This window comes from Myodes glareolus, chromosome 2 (assembly GCF_982192425.1).
Source record: "Myodes glareolus chromosome 2, mMyoGla1.1, whole genome shotgun sequence".
NCBI lineage: Eukaryota > Metazoa > Chordata > Mammalia > Rodentia > Cricetidae > Myodes > Myodes glareolus.
In genome coordinates, this window is record NC_142027.1 from 70,589,328 (window position 1) to 70,611,721 (window position 22,394).

At 48.9% G+C, this 22,394-nt stretch overlaps 1 protein-coding gene across 1 annotated transcript; it reads right to left on the reverse strand.

The window, feature by feature from the left end:
* Positions 1-10,950: 10,950 nt before the first annotated feature.
* On the reverse strand, positions 10,951-14,136 carry Fam43a (family with sequence similarity 43 member A). The gene has a single exon (XM_048453970.3). It carries the CDS (start codon positions 13,118-13,120, stop codon positions 11,840-11,842), a length of 1,281 nt encoding a protein of 426 aa, XP_048309927.1. The 5' UTR covers positions 13,121-14,136; the 3' UTR covers positions 10,951-11,839.
* Positions 14,137-22,394: the final 8,258 nt, after the last annotated feature.

The window sequence follows — 22,394 nt, forward strand, 5'->3', positions numbered from 1 at the left end:
CCATCTCCTAGGACAGCCTTACTGATTAGCATCGTATTGAATTATCCCATATCAGTTCGAAAACAGCTGCTAGCCCAAGCTCCTCCGTGGTGTCACCAGGCTACCATGTCTCCTCCGTGAACCCTTCCCCTCCTACGTTCACACGTGCCCATGATCTAGTTACTAAAGAAATAACACTTTGCTAAGTAAGGAGAGGACCTAAGGCAGGCCCCTATCTGGGCCAACGACTGTTTAAACTGGGGGTGCCCACACCCTGCTCTGTGCCTAATACTTTGCTATCACTGTGGTTTTCTAGGCTGAGTCATTGCACACAGCCATTCGGGGTGCCTGTGGTCTTTGTGTCCACACTTGGACAACTGGGTCTGGCTGGAGGGGACCTCGGCATAGCCACAGGGCAACTGCCTAGAACCTAAGCAGGCCCTGCATTAACCCTGAGGGAGGAGTAGGAAATGCCCTCTGTGACTAGCACTTAGTGTGGCCTCTTTCCCCTCAGCTTTGCCCCAAAGCCCCACATTAGGTGCCTCTTAAAACCCAGGAATAATAATACCTAACAGCTATATGGGCAAGTCCTTAACCTCCTGTCTGCGTCCCAGTCCCTCAGCTCAGTCCAATGGCGAGAGATAATGACCTATCTTGGGTTTAATTAACATCTGGGCCCTGCTGCTGGGAGAATCTCAAACCCACTTCTCCCTGTAATTGCAAGTCTTTATTTATTTGGACACTTTAATGACGGTCGCATAATAGAAGCCATGGCCCCAACCCCACCCACTCCCTTGTACTTTCCAGCTGTCTTCCTCCCCATATTTCCCTCCTGTCTCTAAATCTTCTCAGTGCTCCTTAGCCATTCCGTCTGGCCTGTGCCATTCTGCCCTTATTGAACACTTAGAATCAGGAGTCTTGGACTTCCAAGCCTGGGTCTGCCGTGGATTATTCCCTTACAATGAGATGCTCAAGCCTGAAGTTGGCAGTACTTTGCTATGTACAGTGTGCACTATCTAGCCCTTCCTGCTCCTCTCCATTCTTTGCCCCCTAGGTCTTTTGCCTAAAAGCTGAGTTATTAATACTCTCCTAGCTGTGCAGCTCACCGGATGGCTATAAACATCATGTAGAAATTAGCCAGGAGCATTACTGTGTTAGGGCAAATGTGCCATGCACACAAAAAAGTGACTTCCTCAGGACCAGCGTATGGATGTGACCTGCTGACTGCAGGGTCTAGCCTTTACTATCATGAGTCCCAAGGAAGCACTTTGTTTTGGGATATTGTAGTTGGTGCGGGAGTTAAATGAAACAGAGAAGGCAGCAGTGATCAGAATTCCTTGCTGGCATCCGCCTCTGCCCTCCACCAGGCTGAATCACAACCTTAGCCTGGTGATCCCATGAGATACGACTTCTGTTCATGATTTCCTTTGAACTGAACAATGCCACAACTCTCCCTATTTACAAATGGTCCTGGGTTGGACACCTCAGAACTCTACCACCTGAGACATGCAGAAGGAGCTGCTAACAGTCTCTGAATTGCTGGCAAGCTTCCCCTCTGGGTTGTGCATTCACCCAGCTTGCTTCCTTGGCTTTCTTTATTCTTTTCACCCCTTCTTCCTGTCTTCTTTTGTTTCCTTGACAATGACACCTTAATTTCAATAATTTACAGATTCACCACTAAAGCTAGCAAAAGAGAATTGTGGGGAAAAAAATCCCCGTATTAGTCAATTTCCAAGCTATCCTTTTAGGAGCTATAAACATATTGAAAAATGTCATGCTAAATCAAAGTTTTCCTGGATCATATTATCTGCCTATCTCCACCTACCACTTCCCCAAACCCCGACACTGTGCTAGGGGTTACAGGCGTGAGACCATGCCCAGCTTTTTACATGGGGGTTAGGGGTGATCCAAATTCAGGTCCTCATGTTTGCTTAGCAGAGACTTTATCAAATGAGCCGTCTTCCCAGTCATGGAAGAGAATTTTTAATATACAGGCTGATTAAAGTTTCATCTTTCAGGATTCAAATGTGCAGCATGTGGAATGACCAGCCATGCCCCCATTTTGGCATGTTGCACGCCCTGTACCTCTCTTCTCCGCATCTCTTTCTGTCCTTATACTAGAACTGAGGGGGGAAAAAACTCAGTTGATACAACGCCTCCATCAACTTGCCTACAGACACTTGTCCGTGGGGCATTTTCTCGATTAATAGTTGATATGGGAGGGCTCTCACCTATCAGTGGCACCACTCCTGGACAGATGGCTCTGAGCTGTAAAAGAAAGCAGGCTGAGCAAACCATAAAGCACAAGCCAGTAAAATTAAAACCACTCTCCATGACCTCTGCTTCGGTTCCTGCCTTCAGATCCCTGCTTTGAGTTCCTGTCCAGCCTTCCCTTCACCATGGGTTGAGCTGCATGATGAAATAAACCCTTTTGTCCCCAAGTTGTGTTCGGTCATAGTCTTTATCACAGCAGAAGAAAACCAAACCCAGACACTTTCCTCTTCTCTAAAGAACAAATATGACTTCCCTTGCATTGACAGGTACAGCTCCACTCTGGGCTCTGGCAAAGGAAATGTGGGCAGAAGCCATGGGCGTCACTTCCAGGCTTGACCGATTAGAGCCTTGTGAATGGCCGTGACCACTATAGGACCCTCTCTGCCTGGATGTAGAGGGAAGAACTCTTGTGTCAACATTTCATCTACAAAAACAAGAATCTTGCCTGAGGAAATGGCAGAGCCACAACGTAGAAGGAGTCTGGATTCTTGAATGGCTGACTCCCTGACAACCAGAATTCTTCATATTTAATGTCACCCGATGGAACATAAATCTTCATGCCATCAAGCCAGCAAAAGTATGAAACTTGTTCATGTAGCTAGTATTCTTTACCCTATTTCATTAGGACTGCCATACTCTCTCTTTGCAGATGCCAAGTTTTAAAAAAAGTGGACCAGTTGGGTGGTGGTTGTGCCTGCCTTTAATCCCAGCACTCAGGAGGCAGAGGCAGGTGGATCTCTGTGAGTTTGAGGTCAGACTGGTCTACAAGAGTTAGTTCCAGGATGTGTTCCAAAGCTATAGAGAAACCCTGTCTCAGAAAAAAAAAAAAAAAACGTGGACCAACCAAAGTGAACCAAAGTGGAGGTAAAGAGGGAGAGAAATGGAATGTTCTTCTAGAGACGACCTTAGCTAGCACTAAAGGGTCAGGAACTTAGCTGGTTGAGAACTGGTCTAGCATGCATCCCTGTTTGGTCCACAGTACTGTATCAACTTAACATGGTGGCCTGTACCTGTAATTTCAGCACTCAGACGTGGCCACATGAGACTCAACTACATAGTGAGTTCAAGGCTAACCTGAACTACACGAGATTCTGTCTCAAAATATTTTTTCAGCAATTTATCTAGAGAAATACCTCCGTGGTGCTGAATTTGCCTACTAAGCACAGAGCCCCGGATTCAATCCATGGCACAGCATAAACCATGCCTCCAGGCCTGTAATCCCAACACCAGAGGTACAGCCAGAAGGAAGAGAAGTTCAAGGTCACCTTCAACTATGTGGAAGTTTAAGGCTAGCCTGAGACACGTAAGCCTCTGTCTAAAAGCAAAACAAAACAAAAACAAACAACTCTCTGGCAGCCAGGCTTCGCAGTATGTGTCTTTATCCCCTGTGACATAACCCCACCACCACCTCTCTTCCTCTCTCTCTCTTCCCCTCCTCTCCTTCATTATACCTCTTCTCATGTTGGAGTGGTATCACATGCTTGGTACATAACAAGGGTGCTTTCAGAGCGGGAGAGAACTGAAAGCAGTGAGAGTCTGCACACACTCAGATGGAAACTGCTTAGGTTGCGGATGGGCAGTAGTATCGTTCTGAGAATGGAAGGTGCTTTCGCTATAACTATGCAAGGGCATCGGGTATGTGCCAGGGCTGCCTTGCGCAAGCTGCGGTCTGCAGCAAGTCTGATGGTCTAACGTTTCTCCAAGTTATGGCCTTCGGCAATATAAAGCATTCCCAGAGGGAACTGGTGATTTTTGATTAGCCAAAGGACCCCTTAATAGTAAAAAAGCAAACAGAAATTGAGACCGGCATGGAGAGGAAAGGGTGATGTGGTTTGGAGTTTTTCTTGGCAGGGATCTGGGAGGATCAGTGTGGTGCTCTCCTTGTCCTGCGTTCTCACCATCCATCGCATGGAAGCCAAGCGCGACAGCTGGAGCGTGCTGCACAGCTTGTATTCCGAGCGTCATTCCAGCCGTGCCCACCCACAGGGCGCACACATGTGGACAGACATGTGTGTACGCTCATATTTGTTTGTGTGTGAGCGTGTGTGTGCATGCATGCCCGCGCAACCCCCTACGCACTGTTTTCTCTTCACAAAAGAATCCTAAAAAGGCCTGCGTGTACTCTTTTCCAACATATAACGTCTCCAAGATAAGCCTCTGACCCTCCACACTTCTGAAAGACTCTCTTTCTACAGAATTGCTTTAAGAGGATCTGTGTGCATTTAAGAGGCAAATATTTATGGGAGGGGTGTGTGTGTGTGTGTGTGTAGCATTAATCACACCAGCAATATAGCAACATTGATCTGGAGTGATAATCAAATGATAACATAATACACCCATTCCATGGAACAAATACAAATTCATACAGAGAACAGGGCAGTGTCACACTCCTCGGCCACGGCTGACAGAAGAGACCAGTATATGGATGGCACAGAACCCATGCAGACACCTAACATTTTGGTAGGAATGTTAGCCCACCAATTTTCCTTGTGCCATGTTAACACTTACCTAGAGTTTCCTACTCTTCATTCATGATGTCCTCATCATCACATGTTTGCCCTCCTTGGGCGCTGGAACACAGTTCATGGAAACTGTCCCTGTCTGTGGACACCTGGCTCTCTGGCCAACCGCCATTTCACCTGACTATGGTAGCAGCAACCGCTCTCCTTCCCTACACGCCCTTTCCCCAGCATTTACTCATCCGCTGGCTAGGTCCCCAGCCCGAACACAACCAAGAGAGTGTTCCGTCAGGTTTTAGTATTTCCTTCCCACAGAAAGAGCTGCCCCCAAAGGAAAATCGCTCAATGCAAAAGAGCTGCTCTGTGTAAAGCCAGGGTTAGAACTAGATGAAAAGCTCATTTCTGCTTCAGCTGTGCCTTACAAATTGCCCACGGGAACGTGCCTCTCGCCCACCCCAGTCTCCCAGTCCCACGCCTGATGGCTAACCTTGGACATTTGCTAGGATCTGGATCAGAAGAATTGAATAGAAGATTTGGGGCACATGATTAAAGTCATGAAATCCCATTGTGAACATGTCTAAAGGGGCTGTCTGGTTATGGATTCTGCCCGTTCCTTCACTGACCAATTACTAGCTCAGGTGTGAGAAAGGTTGGTCCACACATGACGTGGTGTGTCTGTAAATCTCTTCCGGACCAGCCGTGTGCTGTTGTCTAGGTTCAAGCAGAGGCTCTTCCAAAGAGTTGCGCTACTCTCCTGGAAATCAGATGTCTAGTTGTGCCTAGGATTCAGGACCCCAGAGAAGAGATGGCCCACAAAGGATGGGTTTCTCCTCAGAGGAAGCCTCGGGAGAAGACATCAGCAGCTGTGGCTAACTGCTTGTGGTTCTCTTGGTCTGTAGGTGCTGTCTGAGAATCATTTGCAAGCCCTGATCTGGAACACAGAACCGAAAGTGTGCTGATTCAGGACCTGGTGGCCCTACCCACCCTCCTTTGAGCTCCCGTGACATTGGAGGCATCCCTTTCTCCTTCTCCAGGAAGGAACTCAATGCAAGATTGATACCTTCAGGAATGTGGCATCTGCTGTGAGGAGAGCATCTGTGACGTTATGGGAAGTACTCCCTGCCTCAAAACATTCCTTACTACCCACTGCGTTACCCTATCTGACTTCCTGAAATCCCCATATTATTATAAAAGAATCCAGGATATCCACTAAGCTTAAGGAGACCAAAGTGGGTACTTTAGCAATTGGGGAGGGAGCAACACCCTTTTCTCTGACATCTGCAGCTGGCACTTGTTCCCAAGGCCGTGGGACTCCCTCATTACTGCTGCGAGGTTCTGGGGGGGGGGGGATTGTAAGACAACTTGGAAAGAGGCTGAACTGGGTTTGCCCCAAATAAATTCTAATCTGGGCTCTGCTGTGGGTTTCTTGCAACATGTGTCTAAAAATCTGTCTTGGTCTCAGTTTCCCCCATCTATAAAATTAAGGAATTAGAGTCTGGGGTGCTGTGTGGCTCTCAGAAAGGACAGAGGACCCTGGAAGTGAGCCTAAGACCTTGTCAGCCATGATTGGCTCACCCTGGAATTCCAGCGAGGAAAGAATATATTGTTGGGGTCTGAGAGTTGGGAATGGGCATGAATCCCAGAGAGGCGAGCCCTACTGTTGGTGTGAAGCATCACCAAGATCGCCAGTTCCTACCTATGTGTAGACTTGCCTAAGATGGGTCTTAGGTTCTGCTGTGACCAAACCACCCTGCTAATCAGATGCCTGGTGGTCCTTGACAGCATGCGTACTTTGGTAAATTTCCTCAGACAGAAATTGAACTGCTTCCAAATTAATGAACACCATATTCTATGTATGCAGAGTCTAAAACCTGGACTCAAAGAGTCTCAAATTCCGGTCTAGTTTACTGAGTGATTTTAGGCAAAGATTTGAGCACTAGAATGCTCAAATTAGAAGCAGGATACCAATTTGTTTCAGAGCCAATTCCAAATGAATCACCTCTCCCTAGAAGGCTGGGGAAGTTACAGAAAATAATCATGGCAACCAAAGGTCAGGCAGAAGTGAGAAATTGAATCAACTTCCCATCTCACCCAACACAGGGCCTCGGAACTTGAATCTTCCGTCTGGGTGTGACCTTGAGATTTTTCAGACCCTACTAGCCTGGAGTAGACTGGCGTCTCCCCCCCCCATCAGAGTCTTTTCTGGGCACCTACTAGATGCAAACCTCTACGTGCTACAGAGCGACTCAGAGACACCTAAGACACATGGTTGACCTTGAAGAAGTCTGTCCAGCAGGAAGGATACAGATGATTAATCACCATGATGCAATGGGAAGGACTCCTAGCTCTTGCCTGAGACCTGCTCTTCTAGGGCGGGGTCTGGCTAGGCTAGATCTCAAGGGTAGAAGAGCAGATTAAGCTGCTCTCAGGGCCGCCTGTCGCCCACCTACCAGCAGTCTTCTTCTCGAAAGCAGGCCCTTGACGCCTCTCACCTCCAGCCCTGTGCATTTTGTTTCTATTCGTTCACATATAGTGGTGGTGTGCTAACCAACATCAAAAGCATCTATCCTCGAGTGTCTTCTTAATCATGCTTGAAGGGTGGAAAAGCTTCCAGTTCCTGGCATCCAGGGGCCAGTGAAAGCAACTTTGACTTAGGACCTGAACCCTGGGGCCTTCCTGTGTGGCTTTGACCAGGACAAACCCTTTATGTTCCAGTTTCTTCATCTCTTAAACTCGGGAGCGGGGTCACAGAGGGGGCCTTAAAATTTCATGAGCGGCGATGACTGACAATAACTTTCTTTCCCTTTAACATTCGGGAGTCTTATTTTGCTTTTGGGTAACTGAGTTTCTGAGCATATCTGGGGAAAGATGGGAAGTGAGGCCAGGACTGGGTGCAGATTATAGTGATAGAAGCTGAGTTCGCAGTGGGAGTAATGTATTAACAGAAGGAAAGGGGATGGGAGAGAGATGAAGAGGGAGACAGAAATGCAGTCTGCTGGAAGGGCCACTGTCCTTGGGAGCTGGAAGCAAAAACTTTCATTGGTGCCCCTGAATACCACAAGACAGAGGAATGTTGGAACAGCTGCCACCTAGCTATTCAAACCACCAAAATAGTGGCTAGCCATGACTGTTCAAGTTGGGTCGCCTCAGAGCTTGCAGAAAGATATGGTGGTGGCAGGGACCTTTGGGCTATGAATAGAAGGGAGCCGGCAGGAACAGGAAAATCCCTGACTCACAGTAAAACCAGATCCAGATGTGACCATGTACACAAGAGCCAGGAGCAGCCAGCACAGCATGCCCTGGCCCCCACCTGCCTTCAGCTGGGAGGAGTTTCCCAGGCATCTGATGTGGCTGACCTGGCTCCTGCGGTCCACGCTCACGGTCTAGCTCTGTCACGCCTTCCCAGGTCAGCAGTTGCTGGGACTACTGATGCAGGCCACACAGAGGGGAAGGGTCTGCCGATTAAATTACCAAACCCTGTTAGAAAACAGGGCAACTCACTCCTAATAGAATTTTTAATGTGTCTCATGATCTTCGATGACTCCTGTGAGATTTTGAAATCTCCAGTATGGTGCCGAGGGGTAGTGTCTTCCCAAGGGTTCATTCTCCTGCAACAACAGAGCCCTCAAACACAGCTGTGTTCCCCGGGAAGAAAATGTGCTCTCTCAGAATACCAGAGCCTTTCTAGCTTGTTTAAGAGCCACTGCGTTCCTGGGGTGGGAATGCAGAGAGAGAGGTTTCTTTAAGGAGGCATATGTGTGGGGATAAAGGTGTGGGGTGAGGTGGGGGGTGGTGGGGTGGGTGTTCTCTGACCCTACCATAGCTGAGCATGTCTGTCACGCCATTGTTTATTTTATACAGTCCCACTCCTCCCTCGTTCTCTCTCAACACATTACAGATCCCGACACGGGATGTTTGCACTGGGAGAAGCTGGCAGATGCCCGCTCCAGGGACTCAGCCACCACCTCCTGCCAGCAAGCTCTCCTTCCTCCAGAAATCACTTGGGGCTCACACAGTCAAAGCTGCACTGCTGGACTCGGAGCATGACTTAGGATGCAAAAGAATGTGCAGGGTCTTGATGCATTGAAAACACCACCGGGTTACATGCATGAGGCACCTCGCCTTGCAAGAAGGAAGACGTCAAATGTGAAGACTAAACCAGCCTTCAGGCCGCTCTGGGATGTGTGTGTCACCCAGTGGTCTGAGTTGGCTTGTGTCACACCATTACAGCACCTCCAGGTACCAGAAACAAATGAAGTTTTGTTTTGTTTTCATTCGAGCCGTTTCTTCTTTCTCTAATGATATCATCCCTGGAAGAGGGAGACGCAACGAGAGGTGAATCATGTATCACTTTGCATCTCTTCTAAAATTACGTCAGCCCGAGAGCCCTGAGGAGCAGTGACAAAAGCCGAAAAGCCAAGAAGGGCCAGGCTTTGGAGGAAGGGAGCCGGTTCTTTTCCCATCTGTGTGGTTTTCATGCTCCTCAGGCCACGCCCTGCCTGCTACTCACAAAACCAATAAGAAGAAAAGGAAAACTTTAAGGAGATAACTGCTTTGTACTTTTTGGTGGCATTGCCTTAAATGCCACCTATCCTATGTACATCCATCACTGATGAAAGGCAAACTGGCACGTTGTCTGGTTAACAGTCAAGGCCCCACTCCCCAGCAGTGGCCCCGTCATCTCCACTGTCTTATGCCTGGCAGAGGACGTTGGCAGTGGGGAAATAATGAGAAATGCTAACTCCGTTGAACAGAAGTTCAACAATGTTGGTCAAACGGCCCATGTGGCTACCTGCTGGGACAGAGAAGGCCACAGCCGGGTGGGATGTGCATTTCCTGACCTCCACCTGGACATTTAAAAACGTCATTCGATGAATATACACCTGAGGTATGCTGCGAGAAGGACGAGAGCTCAACCAAGACAGAATAGAAGATTAAAAGGTGTGGCCTGTGGCCTCAAGAAGACACTGAGTTGATTAAAAAAATATTACCCACCCCCACCTCTTTGCTTGTCTTTTTAAAAGATAGACTTATTGCTGAACCACTCCCATTGCTTAGGAAGAAAATTTCACCCTCCCTTCCTCTCTGAGTCCAGTGCATTCCAGTCTCCTTGGGCTCCTTGGGCCTAGCTGTTCAGAACATATTTATGAAGAAAACAAAGCAAAGTGGCCTCTGGACACCGGGGAAGGCCGGGAGGCAGATCCATTTCTGCAACACAGGAAAAGAGGCCCAAAAGGGCAAATGGAAGAATGACTGGCAGCGGGCAGTGTTGGCAGCATCGTAATACCACTTACAGCTGATTGGGTGTAGCCCAACTAGAGACATCTGGTTGGAGTTCACAACAGAAACAAACACAGAAAGCAAGAACAACCTGCAGCACACACCCCCACACCAAGCCAACAGCTCCTCTGCTTTGTTCCCTGATGGGTTCCCACTGGGCCAGGTTGGGCTGTAAGGGAAGGAAACAGGCTATCTGAGCTGCCTCCCCTATTCCCACCTGGGCCACGACTCACTTCTGGGTATCTGGAGCCTCTAACCTTTCTATTTGCTTTTTTTTCCCCCAGCGAAAAACAAAGCAGGTCCCACTCCACCGAGTCCCCTTTAGGGTGCTAGTTGGTCTCCAGAGCACCATGGCAAGCTGCAGAGGAAAAAGATTATGTATTATACTTGTACTTGATCATTAAGCCAACCACAGGAGGTGGGGAAAAAAAAAACAGAACATGGCAGTCACTCAGTAAACACCAGACCCCTCTAAAGAGCATGGGCAATTGGGTTTACTCTGATCTCTCCAAAAACTGACTTGAAGAAAAACAGTGCATATGTCAGCATAGTGGCTCACATCTTTGATCCCAACACCTGAGAAGCAGAAGCAAGTAGATCTCTGAGTTCGAAGTCAGCCTGGTCTTATTATGGAGTTCCAGGCCAGGTAGGGGGTTACAGAGTGAGCCCCTATGCTCAAAAGCAACAAACACAGAAAACCCCACACATACAATGAGAATATGAAATATTCAGAAGCATCCTGATCGTCTAATCAAAAAAAAAAAAAAAACAGAAAACTCTAGAAGACGGGTAGTAGGGTTTCACCTTCTCCCTCTCCAAGCCCCATCCTAAGGGTGGAGGCACACCCCCACCACCACCTCACCGCCAGTGATCTTCGGCAGCATTTCCAGAGGCTGTTCTAACGACTTTTCCTCTTTATTCTCACCCCACTGACATGCACACAGAACCAAAACAATGCTGCTCAAAAAAATAACAAAATGTTTTATACACATTTCCGTATGTACAACTGAACAACATTTTACAGCTATCTTTTGCACAGCAAAAGATATATAAACATTCAGCTCTGAGATCACAGTTATGTACAAAAAAAAGTCAAAAATACTTCACAAAGGTGCAAAAATATCTTACACAGCATCATGGAGTATGCTCTTTGGAACAGGAGGAAGGTGTGTATTTCTAGAGGACAGTTCCTTTTTATTTTTTAAAAGGTATTAGATGTCTTTAACTGTAAACAAAACACAACTTTCATACTCTGCCCCTCACCCCAGTAGAGTTATTTGAGAAATTTGGCAATCTTTAAAGAGTTTTGAGTCTGAGGTAAACAGCCCAAGCTCTCATATCCGAAAGAACTGGGGGCAGGTAAGCTGGAGCCACGAAAGCCTCCAATATTATGAGAGTGACTTTGTTAATGAGATATTGGTGACAGAGAGAGGCCTCCCAGTCAGGGGGTCTGGAGAGGAAGTTACCCCTCCTTCCCAAGCCCCAGCTGCCTCACAAACAGGAAACTGACCGCTGGGCACCTCTAGCCCGCCCTTGGCCATTTCCAACTTCAGCCAGCTTTCCCTGTCCCACACCCTCGCTGCCCCCCCCCCACCCCGGCCCCCGCCCGAAGAAGGCCTGTCTCTCGTTTGTAGTGTTTCTCTCTCCTTCCACATCTCCAGACTCACAACCTGAACCACCTCAGAGCCAAAAATACTGGGGCAAGATGGGAGAGAAGCCCCTGGGAACTCCAAACCCAGGTCTGGCCCTCAGGTGCATAATTTTCCCTTTCCCGGAGGTTAGGGGAACAGAACTAAGCTGGGGAGCCACTGTGGGGTGCCGGGCACACGGAGAAGGTTTCTGGGATCTTAGCCGGAATAGGGCTCCTCTAGGCTGGTGCTGTCAGCAGGGCCGGAGGGGCTGCCAGAGGTGGCAGAGGTGGCGTCCAGGACTCCGCCCTCGATGGAGCTCTCACTGCCCGTGCTCTCGCCCGACAGCAGGCGTGTCACCCTTAAATCGGACTCCAGGGTGCGTACATCATTGCCAAAGCTAAGGTCGCCCAGGTCACTAATAAGTTGCGACAGTTGGGCCTTCATGTCGGAGGCACAGCCTGGCAGAGGAGGTGATGTCCCAGAGCTAGGGCCCAGCGAGACCCCGCTGCCCCCCAACGCCTCCTCGTGGCCATTCTCTAGTGGATCCAGCAAATCCCCACATTCCAAGTGCATAGCCACCACCAGCGCCCTCTGCGCCTCCGCCTCTTCCTCTGCTGGATCCCCATCCCCCACACGGTCCTCTTCTTCCTCGTCCTCCTCCAGGCAGCCCTCGAGATGCTCCTCTTCTTCTTCCTCCTGCAGCTCCTCCTCCTGCTGTTCCCCAAGCAGGTCCTCGGTGATAGAGCCCAGCTTAGGAGCGCTACGACTGCGCTCCACCGGCGGCTTGTAACAGCAAGGTCCGTGCAAGAGCAGCTTACGCAGCGGCACTAGCGGGATGGTGTGTGCACCCACCAGCTCCTGCTGCTGGTGACGCGCATCGTCCCGCCGCTTGAGACGTTTAAACTCTGCCAGAGCGTTGGCTGACGTCTGGTAGAGCAGCAGGGCCATGGCCTGAGCCTTCTCCGGCTTGGACACCAGCACCGCGTGGCAGCGTAGCATTACCGCCTTGTGCTTCAGCTCATGCCGGTACACCCAGGCGAAGACTTTGGGCAGCCGAGAGTCTGCCACACAGTAGGTGACGCGGTGCAGCAGGTAGAGGTGGCCGGGGCGCCGCAGCGCTCGCTCCTCAGCGTGCACCATGCGGATGCCTTGCGCGCTCACCGTCAGCTTCATCTTCGTGCCTTGACGGCCTGCCTCACTCTTGCTCCATATCTTGCCCACCGCTAGGTCCGTGCAACCGTCGCCGCGCGCCTGGATAGTAGTAGCATTACCCAGGTAGAGCACAGTGTAAGTGGGATCTTCACTGGTGATGTGCAGCTTCTTGCGCTTGGAGCGGAACATGCTGCCCACCCGGCTGAGCGCGCCTTCCGGGCAGGCCCTCGCCAAGGAGCTGAGCGCAGAGTAGTGCAGGCTCACAGCGTAGCCCTTAGGCTTGGACGCCTGCCGCGGCGGCGCCTCGGCCAGCAGCTCGAACTTGTGCTTCTTCCACGGCAGCATCTCCGGAGGACGCCCGGGAGCGTCTGGGCGGCGGCGGCCGAGTGCGGGGTGTGAGCCCCGCAGGGCCACCAGCCCCGGCTGCGTTTGGCCCGGGCAAGCCCGGAAAATAAAACTCGAGCTGGGAGCACAGCCGGGACAGGGAGATGGAAGCAGGAGAGGCCAGATAGTGTTTGAGAACCCCGCAGCGGGTGGGATAGAATCTTAGAAAGAAAAAATATACAACTTTGAGTGTGCAAGAGAGGTGTACGAGAGAGAGAGAGAGAGAGAGAAAGAGAGAGAGAGAGAGAGAGAGAGGGAGGGAGAGAGAGAGAGAGGGAGGGAGAGAGAGAGAGTATATTACAGACGCCTAGATGAGAAGGACCAGGACAAAAGTCTCAGACAAGCAACAAAATAAGAGAGAGCGGAGCGGAAAATGATTTTAGAAAAAAAAACATATGAGTGCGTGCAAATAAATAGAAGGGGAGCCTCGGCCAAAGCACCCGGGCTGGTGAGAAAATAAGCAGGAACTCTTCTTCAGCGAACGTGACACACACACAAGTCTTGGGCCAGGGCCAGGAGCCGCGGAAACTACAGCAGTGCGCCCAGGAGCCGGTGTACCCTACCCTCAGTAGGTGCCGGGGAGGGCGAGCCCCTCGGCTGGACTGGTCCCGGAATGAGCAGCTTGCCTCAAGTACGGTCCGAGTGGTCCGGCTGGCCGCGGGGGGCTCGGCACAGCAGTCCCGCGGCTCACTGCATCCTCGCTCCGAGGGGACGCCGGGGACTCGCGCTCGGCCGGCTTGGCCAGGGTAGCGCGGGGCTCCGAGGGCAGGACGCGCGCAGCGTCTGCTCCGGGGACTGCCGCTACCTCATTGCTTCCCTCCGGGGGTGTCCGACTCCGCTTCGGGGTTCTCGGCTGTCTGCAGCGCGCCCTCTGTGGTCGTACGCACGGTAGCCGGCTCGCCCGCCTCACATCATTGCCGTCCGGGAGGGAGATCTCGGGTTAATATAGGCCGGCGCGAACCATTCGCAGCGCGGACAGGGGAGGAAAGCCGAAGAGAATCTATAGGGCTGCGACGCCGGACGTATTTCTGGCCTCTTAAAGGGACCCGGTTACAAGCACTGGACAAGGCCAAGGAAGACTGGTCCAATTAGGCAATCCCGTCCCAAATTTATCAGCATCTCTTTTATCTATATAAACCACAAAGACCTGGAGTTACCCGGTAGCAAAAGGAACTTTGACACTCCACCCTAGGCTAAATTGCAACTCCCTGAATAAATGCAAGTCTAGATCGAAACTTCTGGAGGAGGTGGTGGAAGATGAGATTGTAGACGCTATTTTCCTGTACGAAAAGATTGGGAAATGTTTTTTCCTTGCGTGACAACTTCAAGAGAATTTGCAGGGTCTGTTCTCTTTTATTCTTTAAATGTCGTCTATTAAAAAAAAATCACAAGAGCCAAGGCCTTAGTTGTTATTGTCTTGGTGTCATTTATCCACAGGTGAAGTGTGGGCCGTGAAGAGTGGCTGGTAGGGTAACTGGAGTGAACAATAGTGAACACAATGGTGAACGGTCGGTACGTTAAGGGCTTCCAGTTCCCTCCAGCCCCTCGGAGTGTGAGGCACTTTTTTTAGATGTATGGAATTTCTAGGTAAGGCCGCGTTGCTGTTTGTTTATTAAATCACTAGTGCACTTTGGATGAGAAGTCTTAGGAAAATTCAAATGACATTTTTCATGCTTTTTTTTTTTAATGTGCTAGCTGAATAATGTGGGGTTTGTTTGTTTACCCTTCTTTTTACTCTTCTCCCCTGTCCTTTGAGACAGGATCTTGCTATCTAGATCACGGTCACCTCAGACTCGGATCCTCTTGCCACCAGCTCCAGAAATGTAGGCGTGCATCACCATTCCTGGCCCTGGAACAGGTACTTTTTAGTCACTGGCCAGCTTGCCCCTCTGCCAGTAAGTTATTTCTGGGCCCTTGAAACAACCTACTTGACACTAAGGGCCATTCAGCCCAAGCAAAATGACTTCTGTTTGATGAATGAGACATTCGAGTGAACAGAAATAATTTTTGCTGGGCTAAATTCAGTCAGGAAAAAAAAAAAACCAAAGTCCTCTGAGAATGTGGGAGAAGAAAGAGTTCGCTGTGACTAAGAAAATCAAAAAGACTCACAGAGGAGCGATGTTTGAAAGATGATTTCACCAAACAGGAGGAGAATTGGAGGGCTTTCTGAGCGTAGAGGATGACAGAATTACAGCCTGAAAATGCAGGCATTTGTACAAGATACGACAGAGTCGATCATGGTAGCAATAAAAGAATGTTTCCTTATCAAAGAACTTTCTTGATAATGGATTAAAAAAACCCTCCTATTCTCTGGAGCAGTGATTCTCAACCTTCCTAAGGCTTCAACCTTTTAATACAGTTTCTCATGCTGTGGTGACCCCACCCCCACCCCACACCCATAAAACCAATTTTGCTGCTACTTCATAGCTATAATTTTGCCACTGTTATAAATTGTAATGTAAATATCTGATATGCAGGAAGGCCTTAGGTGACCCCTGTGAAAGGGTCATTCAACACCCCCCACCAACAAGGGGTCATGACCCACAGGTTGAGAACTGCTGCTCAGGAAGGAAGAATGGCCCTTTCATGGCTGACTGGGCCTGTGAAGCCTCTTAACTAGGCTCCTGATGCCTTACTTGCTGACTGTCTGAATGGGTTATGGGGGAGGGGGGATTCCAGACAGCTCTGTGGAATGAACTAGAATTACAATAAACCACCAAGCCATCACTGATTTTTCTTTTCTGCTGAAATGGCTGATATATCGGGCAGTGTCAATTATGATAACTTACAATCCAAGGAACAAAACTATTCTAAAGGAAGCATCCCAACATAACCTCAGCTGAGTGGCCTTTTCCTCATCTACAATCCCAAAGCCTGAATTCTAAATTCAAGCAGTTAAATTTCCACGTGGCTGGGATGTCTGAGGGTCAGAAGGACTTGGGGGAGGAAGAAGGGGACCAAGACCGATCTCACAGCCCTGGAGGCACGGCCCTGAGCTACACGTGGTGACCCAGAAACCAGAGAGGAACGCTAATAAGGAAGCATCCCCTGGCTACCACAACTCTTGGTGGCAGCCAGAGTGCCAGTGTCGGATGTACAGGCTGTGTCATGCCTAACTACCTATTTAATGAGCTTCTTTCGACCTTGGAAGAACAGAAGGGTTCTAGGTGAATGAGAACATCCCATGTGTGAATCATGTCCTGGGCTTGTGCTCTTAAACCAGGAGGGAAACCTGGCTATCTCCTCCAGGCCTGGACCTGGGCCAGTCTCTGGGGACTGCCTACCTTGCCTTCTGGAGAACCTGGCCACCTTTGCTGAAAGCACGGATCACAGACAGGCTACACCTCCGCAGTGGGAGACAGGAAGAGGAGACAGGCAAGCATACATTGTAGCATCGGAGATTCAGGGCAGCTCTGGGAGAGAACCTCCCAGAGTCCATTGAGAAACTGGTTAGACACTATGGCTGTACTTTTAATGACACTACTCCACCTACTGGTGGCAGACCAAAGTGCCACTGGGTGATGTTTCACATAAAACTGGACAAGTCTGTGATTGAATCGATAGAGCCAAGGCACATCTGAAAGGAAGCGGTGCCAGCAGGAGTGCCAGGCTCTCATCTGGCATCTGAGAATCAGCCTTTTATCTCCTAGAGAGCTTTTGGACTGGCTCTCGGTCCACCTTGTGTTTTACATAACGTTCCTCCATCTCTACCCTCCTCCCCTGATGAAGGACCCACTAAATGGACATTGACTTCAGGGGAGACAATGGTAAAGCTGGAGTCTTCAAGTCCTTTGAAAATATTTGTTGAGTGTCCGCTGTGGTGATGATGTCGCTGGGGATAAAGCAGTAAAGATGTCTGGGGTGTTTGCTTTCCTGGGAGTGATAGCCCATGGATAACCAACATCAAGGAATAAAGTACCAGCTAGTGATGTCGCCGGTGAACAGGTGGCGGGACTAGGAGTCAAAGTGGCTTCTTTCAAAGCAGGAACAGAGATAACCTGAGGGAGCCAGACGCTCAAAGGGATGAGATGAACACTGACCTGCACCAGCCAGGAAAGTCGGCATGTGCGGCTGTTGAGCACCCAGAGGCAGTTGGCTCAAGTTGAAGCCACAAGCATGCATCTGATGATTTAGTAAGAAAAAAAAAGTTGTGATGTTTTTATGTGAATGTTACGCTGAATAACAATCTGTAGGCTACAGTGAGCTCGACTGAATGCATTGCACTGAAATTAGTTCTGCCTGTTCCCCTTCCTTCCTTACTGTGGCTATAGGATTACACACAGGCAGTGTTGTCCTAAGCAAAAGGCATGGCTAAGGTTTTGTAATGAGTGAACTGGCTCGAGGACTTCCAAGCTTCTTCGTCCCACTCCATGATCCTAACCTCTTACTCTTCCAGCCCTTTGTCCTTGATTCCTGTCACACTGGTTTTCAACCTTCTTGGGGTCACCAGCACCTACACTAGCATTAACAAGAGGACATTGAGTCGTTGGAGGTGTTGCCCTTAGAAGAGGTTGCAGAGTTTGTGTGGGACCCAGCTAATTTCCACCAGAGAGAATTGCTATGAAAGAGAAAGCCTGGCCCTCGGACCCTTTCCCAGCTTCGTGTCTCACCGCATGGTTGCTCTGCCGTGTGCAGGCTCTCACATGTGCCATCTGCCATGATGTGCTGCAGCCAAGGGACTTCTTGGTGGAGCTGGTGCCATGTTGTTTAGATTTGGGGCTTCCTAAACTGTGGGCTCGATAAACCATTTTCTTTAGGAGTAGCGAGCTTTGTGCGCTTTGTTCTAGCAATGGGACACAGGTTCGTCTTCTTGGAAGATGTCCCTCCACATACAGTTGTGTTTCTAGTGCAACCAACCAGAGCTAAACTGATGCTTCCCCAACGAAAGGGAAGCAGTTAGAGAGGCTTTGACTCGTGTTCCAACTCAATTAACTACAAACAGCACGTCTATGCGCATGCCCACCTCTTTCCTGATGACTCAACAGTCTCTCTTGTTTTGAGCCTGTCTTCTTCACCATGGCCCTGGACTTGTACCTCTTCCTAGATTTAACCCTCCCAGGCACAGCACCTCAGCACAAGGGTTCTGATGTAGGGCCCCTACCTAGCTGCCTAGCCTCCTTCACCTTTCCTGGCATCATAATCTGTGCTAAGGGATGAAGGATGGCCTGGACTTCCCCTCGGGCACCTAAGGCTGCTTCTTCTGTTTCTTTTTTAAAAAATATTTATTTATTTATTATGTATACAATATTCTGTCTGTGTGTATGTCTGCAGGCCAGAAGAGGGCACCAGACCTCATTACAGATGGTTGTGAGCCACCATGTGGTTGCTGGGAATTGAACTCAGGACCTTTGGAAGAGCAGGCAATGCTCTTAACGGCTGATCCATCTCTCCAGCCCACTTCTTCTGTTTCTTACATTGTGTATATGGTGCCATCTAATCGAAATAACTTGTGTCACTTCTCCTGGCTGGTCCCTAGTTTGTCTGTCTTCTACCGCCACCACCCTCCTCCCCTTCCCCTTCCTCCTCTATCTTTCTCTCTCCTCCTTGTCTCCTACGTTGGGAACTAACCTAAGGGCCATGCTATGCAGAAGCCCGACTACTGTGTTTCAGTTCCAGCCCTGGTACTCACTTCCAAGAGCAAGCTCAGAAAATGAGCTGGTTTCCTGGTTCCTTCCCCAGGAAACATTCCATGTCTACCCAGCTCCTCAACCTCACTCGTGCCCTAGGATATAGTTCTTGTCTGGCTAACAGCGTTGTCTTGGTGACTTTCCATTTCTCCCACTCCTTTAGGGGGTAACTGCATTTTAGCCACTGCAATCTCTTTGACTCCTAGCTCGGGCCTGCCACCAGTGTACGGTCAATGTGTGGCATGTGAAATGGACACAAGCCACGTGAGTATTGTCACAGTAACAGCTGACAACACGTGCTGCCGGAAGTAGAGAGCCCTGCACCATAATCTAGACAAGTCTCTCTGGTTTTGTGACGTAACTGAGTCCCAGAGAGTGCATGTGCATGGCCAGAGCTGGGGCTCCCGTATGATTTAAATCTTAATTTCAGCCCCTTACTTCTGCTACTTATAGAGCCACGGCTTTGAAATAAATATGTGTATAGATTCCATGCACTACACTCAGTGAAAGGCTATGCTTTGGGGCTCTCTAGTTCATTTTATCAGCTAAGCCCAGGCAGCCCATGCGAGCCAAACAGTGCTCTCCATTCACTGGTCCCATAGTGCACACCTTTAATCCTAGCACTCAGGAAGCAGAGGTTTCAGGATCTCTGTGAGTTCAAGGCTAGCCTGATCTATAGAGAGTTCCTTCCAGGACAGTGAGAGGTACATAGTGAGACCCTGTCTCAAAAACAAAAGATTACACTTAGGTTTATGAAAGTGTGATAGCCATGGAATTCCTCTGTTCTATTTACTGATTTTGACCTCTTCCGTATTTTTAGCTTCAAAAAACAATACCTGTCCAGTTCCGGTTCTCAGGAAATATTAAAAAATAGCAATGAGGCTCACTGAAAATGGAGGTGGTTGCTAAACAAACCTGTGTTTTACTTGCCTTTTGTTTTTTTTTTTTTTACATGTGGACTTGGCACACCTTTAGCTAGGTCATATCAAGAACTAACGGCATAATAGCAATTCAATGTAGAGATTAATTCAGATGGCTTCTATATGATTAATACTGGGAGATTATGGACAAGATCATATCCCTTGGGGATTCATAGCTCCATATTCACTGATCTGGAGAGAGATGGAAGAGGTGGCTTTTAGTATGCCTAGGAGATGAATCACAAATGCCAATGCCTGATCTGAGGGGATCACACTAAGTACTCTGGAAACTCCCCGGTGAACTTCTAGTGAACACTGAAGAGATCAGAATCTCCTTCATGAAGCCTTGCCTTGGAGGGCAGGGCACTTCACGTAAAGCACTGGAGGACGGGCAGATTGCTACAGAGGGAGAAGTCCGGGAGAAAACAGGAGGGAGAAGTCCAAAGGCTTTCTCTCTCTCTCTCTCTCTCTCTCTCTCTCTCTCTCTCTCTCTCTCTCTCTGCCGGGAAGTCCCACCTACACGTTCTGCCTAACTATTGGGCATTCAGCCTTTATTAAACCAATCACAGAAATATATCTTCACACAATGTACAAATATCCCTTAGCATTCACCTGTCACTTAAGCCCTTAAGTCCTCAGGAGATAAACTCTGGCTCAACTTAAACACATACACACACACACACAAAAGAAAAAAAAAACACTGACTGACTTTGGCCATCTTGAAAAGCTCCTAATCCCCAGTACCTTCGCAAGTGATCTTGTGAAGAGTGTCTTTGCAAATATACTCACAGGAAGGTGAACTTACAATGGTTAGAGGGGCCCCACAGCAATGACTAACGTCCAAATCCCCACTGCATCTTTTTGAGGAACGCCACTGAATTCAAAACCCTCTGGTCTTAGAGTTTCTGATGTGATTAAACACAATGACCCATGACTAAAAGCAAATGTGGGAGGGAATGATCTATTTTGTTTACACTTCCACACTGCATTCATTATTGGAAGAAGATGGGGCAGGAACCTGGGGACAGGAACTGATGCAGAGGCCATGAAGGAGTGCCGGCTGTTAACTTGTGCCTCAGTTCATGTGGAAACCAGGACCACTTGCTCAGGATTGGCACCCCCACAGTTGGCTGGGCCTTCCCACATTAATCACTAATTAAGAAAATGTCCTACAGACTTGCTTACAGCCTGATCTCATGGAAGAATTTTCTCAATTGAAGTGCCCTCCTTCTCAGATGATTCTAGATGAAGAAGGCAAGATGTGGTCTTTTCAGTTTACATGGCCAAAGCACTTCCCTGTTGTTGCCAGCGCAGGGGCTTTTTCGGAGGCTGCCTATATGGACTTGCTATTTTAGACACTGGGGTAAATCACGGGGCAGAATGAAGAGGAAGGGTACCTACCAGGGTTAGGAGGCCACTGAGCACCTTCCACACCTACCCTTGGCATCCTGGAGTCACTGGTTGTGAGCAAATTCAGACCTATTTAAATCTCAAACTGTGACTCTGGTCTCTACCTTGTATTCTGGTTCTATAGGTCTTGCATCCACTTAGAACAGTCTCCTTTCCTTGCTATATGAATAGAAATGGCCATAAATAGAAATGACCCCTGCATTCCCTCGATATGCTGGCCTACAACATAGATCTACAGCATCACCGATGATAGTATATTTAGGGTGATTTAAGAGGAGAAGTCATAGAGACAAAAAGGAAATACTGGTCTGTAGGGGTGGTGGAATGGGAGCTACCTGATGGTTCAGTTCATGGTGCCATTGCTGATTTGAGCTACGTAGCCCCTGTATGATTGCTACTCATTGGATGATTGGATGATTCACCAAGCCCGTGGGAACTCACGAACTCTAGACTGACAGCTGTAGAGCCTGCAAGGGACCGAACTAGGCCCTCTGCATATGGGAGACAGTTGTATAGCTCAGTCTATCTGAGGGGCCCCTGGCAGTAGGACCAGGATCTATCCCTGCTGCATGAACTAACTTTTTGGAGCCCATTCCCTATGCTGGGACACCATGCTCTGCCTTGATGGAGCGGGGGAGGGGCTTGGTCCTTCCTCTACTCAATGAGCCAGGCTTTGTTGACTTCCCATGGGAGCCATTACCCTTTGGGAGGAGTGGATGGGGGAGTGGTCTAGGAGAGGAAGGGGAGGTGCAGGAGTAGGGGTGGGAGGGGCAATGTGGTTGGAATGTAAAATGAATAAAGAATAATAATGAAATGCGCACTCATTCAGGCAGGAACTTGTTCAGTGCTGACTCTCCAGAGGCCAGTGGTCCACAAATCAAGGGGGGAAATAAATGACTGAGTGGGAACAGCCTCGCACTTTCTATCCATAAACTTTTGATTTGGTTATTACTAAACCTCTATCTAGAGCATTTAACTTTGATTAAACTTTTTGACAATTTCTACCACTCTTAGGTGCGAAACAATAGTGATGCCCTTTCTTACCTGGCTATTGTAAAGGGAAGAGTTAGTTTTAAAGTCATTTGTGAGAAGACCATAGATACTTCACATGCAAGAGTTGATTTTTTTTAGGAACTGATAGGTATAAGGGCTGGCAAGACAGCTCGGGAGGTAAAGGTGTTTGCTGCATACTTGGTGACCTGAATTCAATCCTCAGAACTTTTGTAAAGGGGAAGGAAAAACCTACTCCACAAAGTCGTACTCTACCCACTACAGGAG

Bases quoted from the DNA above. Each gene is read 5' to 3' on its own strand.
- Fam43a (XM_048453970.3), bottom strand. From the start codon at position 13,120: ATGCTGCCGTGGAAGAAGCACAAGTTCGAGCTGCTGGCCGAGGCGCCG.